Raw genomic sequence first — 14,974 nt, forward strand, 5'->3', positions numbered from 1 at the left:
ATAGTGGCCGCTGCTGTCGTGACTGAGTGCCATCCAACTGGGGCCATTTGCTCTGCTCAGTTCACTTAATTGGGCCAGGAATGGGGTTGCCCTGCCTTCAACAACCTTGACGCATTGAACGAGGACTCAGTTGATAATATACTCTGTAAATACGCTCTCTCGGCTAGAGTGAGCAAAGCCCAGGGAGCGGGTGGTTCTTCAGTATTAGACAGGTGTTTGTGGCAGGGCCAGCTGTGCGGCTGCCAGAGCGAATGTGACCAGGAAGCCTCTCCCCCCGGAGGTGGCCAGCATTCCTGTTAAACGTGGCGTAGGCAGAAGGTGGGCGCTGCTGGGGAACTTGCTCATGTTCCTGTTTTCTGATTGGAAATTCAAGGTTTCTGCACATCCTACATCGAAGTTGTACATTGCTAAGACTGTACACATTTCAACACTTGTGTTTTTTTTTCTGCTTTTCGGATCTATACAACCTGGCATTTGGCCGTGGCTTCCAGGACAGGCTGGATGCAGAGTGAAGTCCTCTCTGCACTGTCGATGTTTGCAGATGTCTTTTTGTATAAACTTTTTCTTGAGACTTTCAATTGCCATGCACATAACTCTACCAGTTACAATCGTGAGCTAACAGGGGTTTTTGGTTTTACTTGGATGAATGTTTAACATTTGTATGCTAGATTTGGGGGTGGAGGTCATTTATCTGCTTTTCATTTCCTCCTTGGTTATACTTAGTGACTTTCAGGTAAAGTGTGGAAGGCGTGGTACAGTGTGAATTGCAGGTCGCACTGTGGTGCAGTGGACGAGAGACGCGGGCTGCAGTGGTGTGCACAGTGCATGAGAGAAAAGAGACTTCCATCCTCAAGGGAAACACACAACAATTTAAAAAACTGATGATCTAGCTTACATGAGGTCCAACAAATTCAGTTTGCAAAGTTTAACTTCTAAGTTAATTTAGTAATTTTTCCCCTAAGTCATTAAGTTAGTAGCTTATGTTCAAATATATTTCTTTTGTCTAAAGCAAGTCATAAATTCTAAAATGAATGACTAAAGATGTAATAATTTAGGCATACAGCACCTGAAGAGAAAATTGACAGTATGCTAAAATATTGGATACAGATGCTTAAAAAATATAATGTAGCATTCTTCCAATGCATGTGCTTTTAGCATGTAACTTGGTGAGTGGTTTTGAGCTATGTTTGTAGGAATGTGTATCTTTGAATACTTCAGGGCACCACTGCAGATGTGTGCGTGAGATGTGTAAATACTGAATGTTCTTCTCCCTTCCCTTAAATGAAAAGCATTAGCTCTCTTTTTTGTATTTTTATTTTATTTTTATTTTATTTTTATTTTTGGAAGTAGACTCTTGCTCTTGTTGCCCAGGCTGGCATGCAGTGGTGCAATCTCGGCCCACTGCAACTTCTGCTTCCAGGGTTGAAGTGATTCTCCTGTCTCAGCCTCCTGAGTAGCTAAGATTACAGGCACCCACTACCATGCCCGGCTAATTTTTGTGTTTTTATTAGAGATGGGGTTTTGCCATATTGGCCAGGTTGGTCTCAAACTCCTGACCTCAGCTGTGATCTGCCCACCTCGACCTCCCAAAATGCTGAGATTACAGGCGTGCACCACCGTGCCCAGCCAGTTCCCTTCTGTACTGATTTATACAGTTTTTGCTTTTTTTTGAGAAGTGGTCTCACTCTGTCGCCCAAACTGGAGTGCAGTGACGCAAACCTTGGCTGACTACAGCCTTTACCTCCTGGGCTCAGGTGATCCTCCCATCTCAGCTTCCTGAGTAGCTGGGAATAGACACATGTCACCACGCCCAGCTAATCCTTTTTTTTTTTTTGTAATTTTAGTAGAGACAGGGTTTTGCCATGTTTTCCAGGCTGGTCTCAAACTCCTGGGCTCAAGCGATCTGCCTGCCTCGGCCTCCCAAACTGCTGACATTACAGGCGTGAGCACCACATCTGGCAGTTTTTTTTTTTTTTGGTCCTTCCAGGATTAGAAGTCGATTTTCAGAAAACCCTTCACACTTGCAAACTTAATTTTCCATAATAATATGCCTCTAGGATAAAAACAAGACAGAAACAAAGAAGTATGTGTGGACTGCAGTTAAAAATTTTCAACACAACATAGCTTACAAGAGGTGACATTTACAAAGAGCAGGAGGGCCCGTTCAGTGCCTTCCAGGCATTGGCAATGGCGGTCTGTGGGCGACCCTAAAGTGTGCAGCGTCCTGAGATGTGATCGTGGTGCTCACGCTTTTACCGAGGGCCTCGCAGGAGTACCGGAGGCGGCTCTTCTGCAGGCGGCCAGCCAGGCGGCAGCTGCTGGAGAAGGAACAAACGGTAAAAGACAGACGTACACGATGTTATTGTGGCAGAGAGGTTAAAAGCAGGCTCACTTTGTTCTTCAAGTTTTAAATAACTAATAATGAAGTCCTTAAATATGTATTGCATTTCTGGATTTTACAGCAGTTGTGGGTGTGTCTGTCTCTCTAGCTCCCGTTTGGGTGCTCCCTGTGAAGAGAGCTCAGAGATGCCACCTTTCTTTGTTGAGGTGACAGTGTCTGGAGAGCTGTGAACCCCGCGGTGAGGGGCGGGTGACTGACCTGGGGGGAGGCTGGGTCAGCGTGGGGATCCACCCCCACTCCACCTTCCTGTAGGGAATCCAGTTGTAAGTCTTTATGATATGGGTAAAAGGAACCTGGAAGAGGTGTTATTTTTTAAGAAGTAAGTGCCATGCTCTTTTTTCCTCATTCTTCTCCGTGTTTAAGCAGCATTGAAGGATAAGGCACTACTAGCATGTTTGTTTGGAAACGATCTTGTTGGTTATTTTACATTGAATATGATACTAAGGTTGCCTGGTAACAGAAGTTTCCCTTAACAACATGGAACTCTGTTGAATCTATTGTCCCATTGGCTAAGCCTTCTGAAGTCAGTGCGGTGGCAGCTGAAGAGGCCGCTTCCCCTTGGAGGAAGCCCCTGGATTGGCAAGAGGCAAGGCCCTTGACTGAGGGAGTGAGGCCAGTTTGCAGGGACCCCACATGGCACCTGCGGCTCTCTCCTGCCCCCTGCTGGCTGGCCAAGCAGCCTCGCGACAGTGTGCTCAGTGTGAATGTTCACTGGGCAGGCCAAGGCTTTTGTTCCAGAAACACTGACTTCAGAAACGGCCGGCCGTGTGTGTGGAGCATGGCTTACGTGTGTCTTAAACCTCTTGAACAAAGCAAGTTGATGTTTCAAATGCAAGAAACATCATTTCCTCCCATTGCTTTCTTTCATTTATTTTAGCAGTGTGTTTCTTCTGTGTTAAGAATGAGCCAGATTTCCCCCTCACCCTTTTCTAGCTTGGCTTTATGTCAGTCACACTGGCCAGAACAGGGTAAATTTTTTAGCTTCTCTGCCTTAGGAAGAACCTGTCTTTATTGATTAAAAGTGAGAGGATATATCCAGTCCTTGGGGTCGTGTTTCTATCCCTGCTAGACTAGGGGAGTGGTGAGCACCATTTCTCTGGAGACTGCCTCTCCCGCCTGCGTTGAGTAGCGAGGCCGCAGGGTCAGCTGTGGGAGCCTGCAGGAAGGGGTTTGAGTGCCTGGTACGTACGAGCTCTGGGACAGAGGCGTGCCCACTGGGGGCCACTGCCTGGAACCACAGCCTTCCTGGTGAGACGAGAGGTTCTGAAGAGAGCCGAGATCATGCCCTCCTGGGCAGGCAGTTTCACCAATATGTGCTTTGGAAGGAGTGGATTCTGCCAGTCATGGGCGTGGTGCTGACACCCTCATGGTGGCCCCCTCCGGTCCCTGATAAGCTGACCCAGAGAGGGTCCTCATCTGCAAATGGGACAGTGGCCCCCTTGGCACATGGGGTTACATCAGTGACTTGGCCGCCTGGTGCCTCCTGGAGAGCAGCCGCTGGCCTTTACCTTAGATGTTCACGTCCAAACCAGCTCCAGAGTTTGCATGAAAACTCCCAGCCCTGTTGGAGACTCCTTAGTTCAGCTTGGCACAGAACCTCGGAAAACAGCAGTTCTGTTCCGGGTTCTTCCTTCAGAACTGAGTTCCAGTGCAGGGAAGGGAGCGGAGGGGCCGTGAGGTCAGCTGCAGCCTCCTGTGCCTCCCACTCGAGCTGAGGGCCATCTCTCTCCTGGGCTTCTCCCTGTCGTGTTCCCTGGTGCTCTACTGGCTTTGCAGAGGTTGGCAACGGCTCGTTCCATGGACTTCCTTGGGCCCCGCGCTTGACTCCTGTTCACTGAATGTCGTTAGGGTCCGGCCATCGCTGGCTTTGCTCTCCTTTAGCAGTTTCTAGATGTCCAGGCTTGAAACACTGCAGGCAGGCAGGGCCATGCTTGGGATCAGCCTTCTTCTTGTCAGTACTACTTTGACTAATTGCCTGAGGCACCGCCGGAGGGACTTGCTATTTTTAGAAGCTAATTCAGGTTTAAGACACCATCTAGGTAATGAGAGAGTTCAGGAAAGCTGTATCTGAGCTCCAGTAAAGGCGGACTCTTCCGTCCCAGCTGTCACTGTGTTTACACTCAGAGGAGCACACGATCGGGGGCGTGGCTCAGGTGTCAGCGCTGCGCTGTTCCACGCACCCACAGCAGCAGCCTGGTGGGACTAGAACTCAGACACGCTCGGGCACAAATCAGCCTCTTGGGAGAGCTGCTTACCTGCAGAATTCTTTTGTCATTAAGTGGTTGATGTCATTCTTTGAATGAGTGACAGTAATTCCCCACCTCAGGGTGGGCTGCGGGGGAGATTCAGTTGGAAAAATAACCCATAAGGCTTTGTGGCTCTGGGGGTCCTGATGCCCCACCCACATTTTCCTTCCCATGCCCGGGATTCTCTAAGACAAAGGGCAAGTCTTAAAGCCTTACGACATCCTAAGTCTTAGATCGCAATTAGAGAGAGAACCCAGTACAGGTGGAACAGTGACACCCTCAGAATTCTGCACTGGCCCTTCAAGAAGGCAGTTGTGGGCTCTTTGGACCCTTGACGGGCTTCTGTCCTCTGTCCTTCCTAAGCACAAAGATGGGAATTCTTCCCATTGCCTGTTTCTCTCCCCATCTCGGCTTCTACACAATGCAAAGTGGCCCGCTAACTAGAGCCCGTGTTCACTTTTGAACACATCAACCAATTATTTTGGGAGGAAAAGAATCTGCCAAAGAAACAAAGTATAGGTTGGAATGGTTTAATGAAGCCTGTGTTTATTCAACAAAGTGTGTTTTAAAATTTCATCCGAAGATCTCAAGTGAAAATTTCCCAGTGGGTGTTAAACTTTGGTGCACAGACTCTCATGTGGCCCCCAGTCTCAAGTCCACACCCCCACTTCATGCTTTTACTCTTGGCTGAGTCCCATGGAGGCCGGTTAGGGAATCCTCCAGGATCAGCCCTTGACCAGGATGGCTGGCTGGCTGGAGAATACTGTGCTTATGTCATTCAGAGACAAGCATTTCTTGAGCGCCTGCTGTGGGTGCTTGGCCGGGTCCTGCTGATGGTGCAGTGGTGGAAGTCCAGCCCACAGTTCCTGCCCTCATGGAATTTGTAGCCTAGTGAGGACTGCAAGTCAAATAACCACGAGCTAACTGCAGGGAGAGACTCCAGGGTGATTTCTATGAAGAGAGGACATGGGGTGCCCCGAGAACCCCTGACAGACGAACTTTGCCATTAGAAACCAGGCGGCATTTTCGTGAGAAAATGACATTTCCCTCCTGGTCAGAGCTGAGGAAGGTGCCTGTGTGTGTTCCGTGGCTGCTGTGACCCTGACCACACACCTGGGGCTGGAAAATAATACTCACTGTCACACAGTTCTGGAAGGCAGGAGCCATGGACTGAGGCCAGTGTTTGCTCCAGGAGAGTCCCTCGTGGCCCATTCAGGTGCCCAGAGCTGCGGGCCTTGCCCGCCTTGTTCCCTGGTGCCGCCTCCTCCCATGTAGGTGTGCAGCATCCTGCTCCAGGGCCTCTACACCCCTCATCTGCTGATGCAAGTGGTGGCACTTAGGGCGCACCTGGATAGTCCTCAGGATTCCTTTATCACCGCATGAGGGAACGTTCTCAGGTTCCAGGCATTAGGACCGGGATTCCTTTGGGGGCTGCTCTCCCGCCCACCACTGTACCTGAATGCACACAGCAGCCAGCATATCCAGAGGCCCCAGGAGGACCTGAGGTTGCTGGATCTAGAGCGGGACCTGGTATCAGAAGCAGGCGGGGCCAGGGATTCCCGAGAAAGTCTTGACGTGTACTTGAAGTGAGCCAAAGGGTTTTGAATGACTGGATCAGATTTATGTTTTTTATAGATGGGTCTCCAGTCTGTGTGAACAGATTGGAGGGTGCCGGGATGGGAGCTGAGGCCCAGGCAGAGGTTTTGCAGAGTCCCAGGAGAGGGCGCTGCAGCCCGGACTCGTGTGTGGGTGGGAAGGTGGCCGATGCATTTCTCTGCTGCTTTTCTCCCCACTGAGCTTGGGTCCTCGTGGAGGGCGGATGGCAGACATTTCACTTGGGGACCTGATGCCTATGCATCCGAAAGACTCCCCAGGCACCTGGGTCTAAGAACCACCGTCTGCCTTTGAGTAGAGTTTCTATAAACGTAACATTCACCTGATGAACGGAAGATGGCCACAGATCTAAAATCACAGGGAGCTTTAATGGAAGAAAATAGAAGATCACAGCTGTTCCCATGGACTAAGCTGGTAGGTGAGAGCCCCCTAACTTCTCAGCTCACACCTAATGGTGTCCGTGTCTGGTGAAAGCTGCTTCAGCAGGGACAGAGAGCAGCGTGGAGTGAGCTGGCTTGTGGGGTCGTCTTTTCAGTCTCCTCTTATGGGTCCTGGGAGAAGGGAGCGGCAGATGGCCAGGCCCCCACCACAGGTCATTGAGGTCATCTCCAGGTGGCTGCCACGGTGGGGTGGGGGGGTTGGGGGCATGTTCACACCCACTCCAAGGGCACATCCCGGCTGCTGTACACCCTTCACCTCTGCGATGCTGGGACCGCATGCTCAGGCGCGGTGGGGGCCCTTGCTGCACTTACTCGTCGGGGAGCTCTGGGATGGTGGGTGCACCCTGGCCCTGGGCTGGAGTGACTGATCTCTGTGACCAGACCTGCGACCACATCAAGCAGTCTGCCAGCGGAACCAAGCGGCGCGTGTTCATCAAGTCCATGGGCGGCTACCGTGGCTACCTGGCCAACATGGGGGGCTCACGGCCGGAGCCGATGCCGCATACATTTTCGAAGAGCCCTTCGACAGCAGGGATCTGCAGGTATGTGACGGGGGCTGGCCTAGGGGGACCGTCCCCTTTGGATCCACTCGGTGCTGTGGAGTGAAACATCGTATCTAGGGTGGTTTGCTTTTCGAGGGGGCATGGAGACAGGTACTACAGAACACGCCATGCTTGATGCCCTTCGCATTGCCCAGATGCCTCTCCCATGTGTCAGGTGAAGGCGGACGTGCCTGGTTGAGGACACCTTCTAGTCTCTTGTGTGAAACACGAGCTTGTTTTTTTGATGTAGTCTGTTGTGTAGTTAATGTTTTCTCACTTCTGTCACAAACGATTTGAGCGCCTCCGCTAACAATCACCACCCACGTCTGCAACTGGCTCTGAAGCTTGCTGCAGCTTCTTTTAAATCTTGAGGCCTCTGATGCTGCGTCTGCCTCTAAACTGACACACACACGGCCGTGGTTTTTTGGCATCTGTGGCTCTTTTAGGGAAGAGTGTCACCGAGCCCGGGGTCTGCCCCTGCTTGGATGGCACAGCAGAATCCAGGCCTGGACCCTGCAGTGTTCAGTTACTAAACTCCATGCAGGATGACAGGCCTTGGCAGATAAAATGCAACTTGAACAATTGTCTTTAGTTAGTTATATAAATAAATATATAATGTTATATATTGCTCTGCAACCCAGGTTGGAATGCAGTGGCATGATCCCGGCTCGCTACAACCTCCGATTCCCAGGTTCCAACAATCCTCCTGCCTCAGACTCCCGAGTAGTTGGGATTACAGGCACGTGCCACCATGCCCAGATAATTTTTGTATTTTTAATAGAGATGGGGTTTCACCTTGTTGGTCAGGCTGGTCTCGAACTCCTGACCTCGTGATCTGCCCATCTTGGCCTTCCAAAGTGCTGGGATTACAGGCGTGAGCCACTGTACCCGGCACCATTGTCTTTTAAAAGGTTAGGATGTTACTTGTTTCTGGGCCAAGTAGATCAAGTAAAAAGGGCCTTGGCGTTGTCACTAATTATGTGACATGTGAATCACGAATTTCTTCACTATGTCATATTAAATACTTGTGGAGTCATTCACTTCATCATGATGTTTCTGTCAGCGGTGGGTCCCATAAGATGATATTGGAGCTGCCCCAAACAGGTGCACTGTTATTTATCTTTTATAGAAAGATTATATATATTAAAAAACATATGTTATATACATATATATATATATTTTTAACTGTGCTTTTCTACATCTAGACATGTTTAGATACACAATTGCCTGCAGTATTCAACAGTCTCAGACATTTAGGTTTGTAGTCAGGAACAACAGATATGTGGCAGGCCCTGCCTCCTGGGTTTGTGAGAGTTCACTGTAGGATGTTTGCACAAGGCTCAAGTCACCTAGCAATGCATTTCTCAGAACATATCCCCCTGTTATGTGACTCATGACCGTATTTCAGAAATCTGTCCAAAGATCCTGCCTCACCAGCATTCAACCTGGCAAGAGCTTCAGAAGAGAAATTATGATTTTTTGTTGTTGTTGTTGAGATGGACGCTTGCTCTGTCACCCAGGCTGGAGTGCAGTGGCACAATCTCAGCTCACTGCAACTTCAGCCTCCTGGCTTCAAGTGATTCTCCTGCCTCAGCCTCCCAAGTAGGTGGGACTACAGCACCTGCCACCATGCCCGGCTAATTTTTGTATTTTTAGTAGAGACGGGGTTTCACCATGTTGGCCAGGCTGGTCTCAAACTCTTGACCTCAGGCAATCTACCCGCCTTGGCCTCCTAAAGAGCTGGGATTACAGGCATGAGCGACTGTGCCCAGGCTCCTACTTTGTGAAATTCTGCCACCGTGCCCAGTGACAGATTGATTAGATGTAAAAATCTCCATTTTCTTAGGATGAGTCATTAGAGAATTACCTCCCTCTTGTAATCCTCCCAAGATGATCTGATATAGGATGTTACCCTTTTCTAAGACAATCTGTTCCTTAAGAAATCTGTGTGTCGATGAGAGTTTACAAAATTCTCTGATCAGACACGGTTCATCAGGCCGTCATAGGAGATTCCATTGAAAGGCCACAGGTCGCTCTTTTCCTCTGAGAGCGCCGAGAGAACATCGTCATGAAAATAAGGAGCAATAGAGCCATGAATGAGCACTAGGCCAGTCACGGAATTATCATCTTCAGAGGGACCCTGTTGATTCCGGAAGGCGTTTCTAGTGGCCGCTGTGAGGGCTGCTCACATCAGTGCCCTGTGCTCAGCATTCATTGCTGCAGACGTGCTCTCGCCGCCTGGGGAGGCTCCCCGAGACCCAAGCTGTGAGAGCTTGCAGCCTCCTTGGCCACGCTCACCACCACGTGTGGTTGGCACTTCCTGCCCTGCAGGACCTGGCACACAGTAGGTGCTTAGCAGAAGTTTATTGTCTGATTAACAAAATGCTCTTTTCCAGTCCAATGTGGAGCGCCTGACGCAGAAAATGAAGACTACTATCCAGAGGGGCCTTGTGCTCAGGTGAGTGAGAGACCAGGGCTGATCTTATGGTCACCGTAACACTGCGGTTCTTAGATTCTGCTCTGTGACTTTGGGCTGGATGAGTGGTAATTTCTTTGCCCCTGGAGTGCACTATACGCTGAGCAGTTGCAGAACAGAGTCGTGGTGTGTTGCTCTACAGACTTCCCCGCATTTAGACAACTAAAATTTTTGCTTTATAGTCTTACTCTTTTAGATATCTTAAAATCATTTCTCTAATTAGCACCTGATGTTTATGAAGGAAGAAGGAAATAGTCATCCCTCTTAGCCTCAGGGAATGTGTCCCAAGTCTCCAGTGGGTGCCTGAACCTGGGGATAGTACCCGCCCCCTGTATACATGAGGGGGTGGGTACTGATAACCATCTGATAACCAAGGCGGCTACTGAGTGACTCAGGGACAGGAGGCACAGACAGCATGGAGACTTAGGGCACAGGGATGATTTGCGTTCTGGGTGGGAAAGAGCAACACAGCACGAGATTTCATCACTCCCTGTTAGCTGGGCTTAGGTGAAATCGACATCCTGTGTCAGTTTGTTGTGTCACATTATGTGTCGCGTGTGTTGTCACTATACAACAAAACGATCTGCAGTGTATGCATACACCCAGTTAGCTGGGAGACTTTTTTTTTTTTTTTTGAGACAGAGTCTTGCTCTGTTACCCAGGCTGGAGTGCAGTGGCGCAATCTTGGCTCACTGCAACCTCCACCTCTTCCAGGTTCAAGAGATTGTCCTGCCTCAGCCTTCTGAGTAGATGGGAGTACAGGTGTCCACCACCATGCACAACTAATTTTTGTATTTTCAGTAGAGATGGAGTTTCACTGCGTTGGCCAGGCTGGTCTCAAACTCCTGACCTCAGGTGATTCGCCCACCTCAGCCTCCCAAAGTGGTGGGATTACAGGCGTGATCCCCACCATGCCCAGCCAAATCATCTAAACTTTTAAGTCATGCCAAACATCACCAGCTTTAGGATTCTTTTGTTGGTGAGGTTTGAGTAATGGGGATTTTAAGGGAACTGTCAGCTTTCATGAAAACAGTGACAACCCCACTACTTGGAAATGCTTATTCAAATTAAACACTTCATCGAGTTAAAAACTGGAGCTTCCTAAGATTTAAAATGGATTATCAGACATGTAATATACTTGACACTCACCCCAAATCAGAATGACCTGGAATGAGCTGCATGCAGGCACACACATGTCATGAGCTGAGCCTGGGACACAGCGGTCCAGCATTCCTAACTCACACACACTCCTTCCTCACAACCTCCTATTCTTTATACTTTTAAACCAGAGCCCGCGAATTTATTCCAGAGAGCTGATGAATCCCCTGAAATGATGATGAAATAGGAGGCATATGTGTGATTTTGTTAAAGAATCCACAACGTTTATCAGATTCTTAAAGCTGCGACCCATCCCCACCCCAGATGAGTTTATGAAATCCTGATTGAAGATTTTAAAATATTGGAGATTGTTAGTTGACTCATTCCATTTATTAAAATCCTCCTCTTACTGGGCAGGGGGAACACTTGACACTTTTGCTTAACAGGCTGAGTTCAGGCTACAGGAAACAGAGATTGTGTTTTTTTCTGTTCCAGCTATCCATAAAGACCTAGAAATAAAAACGTGAATTCTGTGAAATAGAAATCGTCATTTCTATTTAACAACAAAGTGTTACTGTATAACTGATATTTCATATGACTCTAACCACCAACAGGGTGGGGCACCCTCTCCATTTGATAGAAACTTTGGAACCAAAATCTCTGCCAGAGCTATGGAGTGGATCACTGCGAAACTCAAGGAGGCCTGGGGCAGAGGTAAGGGGTCCGCGGAGGGAGGCCGTCTGCCTTGGTGAAAATGCTGTCCTATCGGGGAGAAGTAGGGTATACTGGTTCCTTCTTCAGTCCAGTACTGAGCTGCGTGTGATGTTCTAACTCCTGCTGGTCTCTGAGCGTTGCTATTTAACCAACCTTGGATTCCTGGGATAAGGTCAGCTTGGGCGTGGGTAACATGTTCTCTTTTATCACTGCTAGATTCAACCTGAAGTTCTTTTGTGCAGGCTTTTTGCTCTGGAGATCTTGAGCATCAGCCCGCAGTTTCCCTCACAGTTTAAGTGGGGCCTTCTATTTTTTGGATGTATGTTAGGACAACCTCCTTGCAACTCCATCTGTCAGAACTTCCAGTTTTGAGGAAGATTTGGCTGCTGAATGAATTGTTCATGTTTGTAGAACTATGCATGTTTTTCCTTAAATCAGTTTTGTAAGTTACATATTCTAACAAATCTTTAGATAAACTGAAAAGTTTTAAAAAACATGACATTTTGTATAATACAATTGTTAATTGTTCCAATGTGGCTGGTCCCCACTCATTCCTGAGTGGCTGTTTGTGCCAGCATCTTTCTTGCCCCCACCCCCCTCAGCTTTCTTCAGTCATACCAGGTGTGTGCTTTTTTAGGGCAAACCATTATCACTGCCAATGTGCAACGTAGAAGAATGACAGTCTACAAAAAACAGTGATGTGAACAGTTTCAATTGGTTTGTCTTTTTGAAGAACTGACTGATTCTTTCTACATCGATTTTCTTTTGCTAATTTAGCTATGGATGTTTCTCACTCCTCTGTGTGTGTATTCGTGGGCATCAATTTCTTAAGGTAATTTCCCTATTCCACTATTTAGTGAAAAATTCTCTCCACTGAGAGGAAAAACAAAAGCTGCTTTCCAGGAAGCCATCAGGGCGATCCCACAAGAGCAGAGCTGCCCAGGCCAGGCGCTGGCCACACTGTGCAGTTGTTCTCAGCTGTTCTCGGCCGTTCTTGGCCATTCTCAGCCTCCCCCAGGCTTCCAGGCCAGGTTCAGGATGGTTGCCAGGAATCTCACTTCTCATCTCGCCCCATGATTCTGCTCTCCCACCTGCCCATGTGACAGGGTGGTGTTAATCTTTTTTAAAATCTTTTATAGGAAAAAAATTTACCACCGATGATTCCGTTTGTGTGCTGGGAATAAGCAAAAGAAACCTTATTTTTCAACCTGTGGCAGAGCTGAAGAAGCAAACGGATTTTGAGTAAGTTGGGGTCTTATTGCCTTAGCAAACCCAGCCAACGTGAGTACAGGACAGGAGAATGGCCATTGCTGTTGCTTTCGGCAACTCATTCAGGGGTTTGAGGAACTAGATTTTCTGAAGCTCAGTTAAAAAATACTAGGTCTTGGCCAGGCATGGCGGCTCACACCTATAATCCCAGCACTTTGGGAGGCCTAGGTGGGTGGATCACAAGGTCAAGAGATCAAGACCAGCCTGGCCCACATGGTGAAACCCCATCTCTACTAAAAATACAAAAATTAGCCAGGTGTGGTGGTGTACACCTGTAGTCCCAGCTACTCAGGAGGCTGAGACAGGAGAAATCGCCTGAACCTGGGAGGCAGAGGTTGCAGTGAGCTGAGACCGCACCTCTGCTCTCCAGCCTGGGGACAGAGCGAGACTCTGTCTCAAAAGAACAACAATAAGAAACCACCACTAGGTCTTTGGGAAGAATTTTTAGAAATATAAAAGCAATGGTTTCATTTGACCCTGAAATTGGCTTTATTATCTAGTTGATTCAGCCGACCCTACAAACCCCGTGTTTCTGGCAAGACGGCTCACTGTGCTGGCCGTGGCATCTCCCAGCCTCACTGCTGTCCCCCCATCCCTCCACAGGCACAGGATTCCCAAAGAACAGTGGTGGCTCAAGCTGCGGCCCCTCATGAAGATCCTGGCCAAGTACATGGACAACTATGATGTGTCGGACTCAGGCCAGCTAGAGCACGTGCAGCCCAGCCCTGGAGCGTCTGACCCAGTCCTGCCTGCATGTACCTGCAACCTGGACTCACCGTGGACCATCTGTTTTTGTAACACTTAAGTTATTTATCAGCACTTTCTGAAAGTATTTATTGACATTAATACCTAACAAGCAAGCACCTGTCACCGACCGTGTGCCCCACCAGCTCCAGTGCGTGCTGTCTGGACTGTGTCTCATGCTTTCAGATGTGTGTATTAAACGTTTGCCTACAACTCCAACAGTCCTCCGTTTTAGTTTTTTAAGTAGGAGATTAAAACCTCAATCTATGGGTGGCTACTAATGGTTTTCTCAGCACTTTTGTGGGCAAAGATTATAAAAATATTTTTAGTAGGGATCACTGAACTATGCACAAGTCATAAAAGGAGAACAAAGCCAGTAGTTTACACAGGCCAAGGGGAATGCCATGTTTATTGCCATGTGTCAGTTTCCAACCACAGCAGCAGGCCAGGACCCTGGGCCTTGACCCCAGGCTCCTGCTCTCCTTAGAAAGTAAAAGAGAACACATGAATCTTACCTACTCGGCCTCTTGATTGCAATCCTAGCTGCATGTTAAAACCACCAAGGTGGGGGTTTGAAAAATCTGATAGCCAGTTTCTCGTCCAGTCCAAGCCACGGTCCTTGCTGGGACCTAATTTGGAATTCTCTGATGACTCTTGCCAGAGTAGACATGGGTGCTGGTGTGACGGCCCTGCTGCCCTCGTGGGCCCACATCCTGTAGGGACAGCGTTTCTGCCTCTTAGCTCTAGGTTGCAGGAGACCACAGCTGTGCCTCAGAAACGGCGGTGGAGAGCTGTGTGGAGGGAGAGGAGACCCCAAAAACAAGCTGTTTGGGAAATCAGAGTCCAACGGCCAAGAAGAGCTGGCGTGGCGGCTCTCCTTTCTGGCTCTGTGAAGACGAAGCGAGCGCTTACTCACCCCAGCCCACCTGCTTCTCAGGACTGCTTCCATCCGGCCGCCCCGTTGAACTTCCGTCTGTTAGGAGGACGCTCCCACAGGGCCTCGGTGTAATCGAGTTTCATGAATCAGCACAGGCAGACACGGGACACCTTTGTGTACCTTTTCATTTTACTTCTGTTTTTTAGTAAAAGCCCTAAATGCTACTTAAGATAATGACTCAAGCAGAGGTTAAATCAGAGTTGCCCTTTATTTTTAGATTCTTAAATATTCTAGAACTAATGAGGTAAAACAAGCCTTTCAGTCAGTAGAAAGTGAAAATTCTACGTGGTGCATCTTTGGCATTTCGTGTATGACTATTTCAATGGACATCTTCCTGGTCGCTCTTAAGATTGACTTGCCAGTCAGTTGGCAACACTTTAAGAATGATATAATATTCTTGGAAAAGCAGTAGCATTTCTGACTTTTCATATTCAGCTCTAGAGGCCTATTGTCTCAGGGGCTCCTGCACAGTTGGGGGCACCAGGGCCGCTCA

General features: G+C 48.6%; 2 protein-coding genes across 2 annotated transcripts in view; one reads left to right on the forward strand and one right to left on the reverse strand.

Moving 5' to 3' along the window:
- Positions 1-1,934: 1,934 nt before the first annotated feature.
- The window catches only part of LOC140711103 (uncharacterized), a 66,511-nt gene continuing 53,471 nt past the window's right edge, over positions 1,935-14,974 (reverse strand). The window contains exons 7-9 of the mRNA XM_073014023.1: positions 14,461-14,543; positions 14,060-14,257; positions 1,935-2,318 (exon numbers count right to left, since the gene is read on the reverse strand). Coding sequence (XP_072870124.1) covers positions 2,245-2,318; positions 14,060-14,257; positions 14,461-14,543 — 355 coding nt within the window. The 3' untranslated portion in view covers positions 1,935-2,244. The remainder of the gene's footprint in view (positions 2,319-14,059; positions 14,258-14,460; positions 14,544-14,974) is intronic.
- Positions 7,072-13,763, forward strand: LOC140711096 (ATP-dependent 6-phosphofructokinase, platelet type-like). Its single transcript, XM_073014022.1, has 5 exons — positions 7,072-7,243; positions 9,640-9,701; positions 11,432-11,531; positions 12,671-12,773; positions 13,404-13,763. Exons 3-5 carry the CDS (start codon positions 11,489-11,491, stop codon positions 13,603-13,605), a joined length of 348 nt encoding a protein of 115 aa, XP_072870123.1. The 5' UTR covers positions 7,072-7,243; positions 9,640-9,701; positions 11,432-11,488; the 3' UTR covers positions 13,606-13,763.

This window comes from Chlorocebus sabaeus, unplaced genomic scaffold (assembly GCF_047675955.1).
Source record: "Chlorocebus sabaeus isolate Y175 unplaced genomic scaffold, mChlSab1.0.hap1 unalloc_scaffold_152, whole genome shotgun sequence".
Taxonomy (NCBI): Eukaryota; Metazoa; Chordata; class Mammalia; order Primates; family Cercopithecidae; genus Chlorocebus; species Chlorocebus sabaeus.

Bases quoted from the DNA above. Each gene is read 5' to 3' on its own strand.
- LOC140711096 (XM_073014022.1), top strand. From the start codon at position 11,489: ATGGAGTGGATCACTGCGAAACTCAAGGAGGCCTGGGGCAGAG. The intron at 11,532-12,670 runs GTAAGGGGTCCG...AATCTTTTATAG, and splicing joins CAAGGAGGCCTGGGGCAGAG to GAAAAAAATTTACCACCGAT. The intron at 12,774-13,403 runs GTAAGTTGGGGT...ATCCCTCCACAG, and splicing joins AAGAAGCAAACGGATTTTGA to GCACAGGATTCCCAAAGAAC.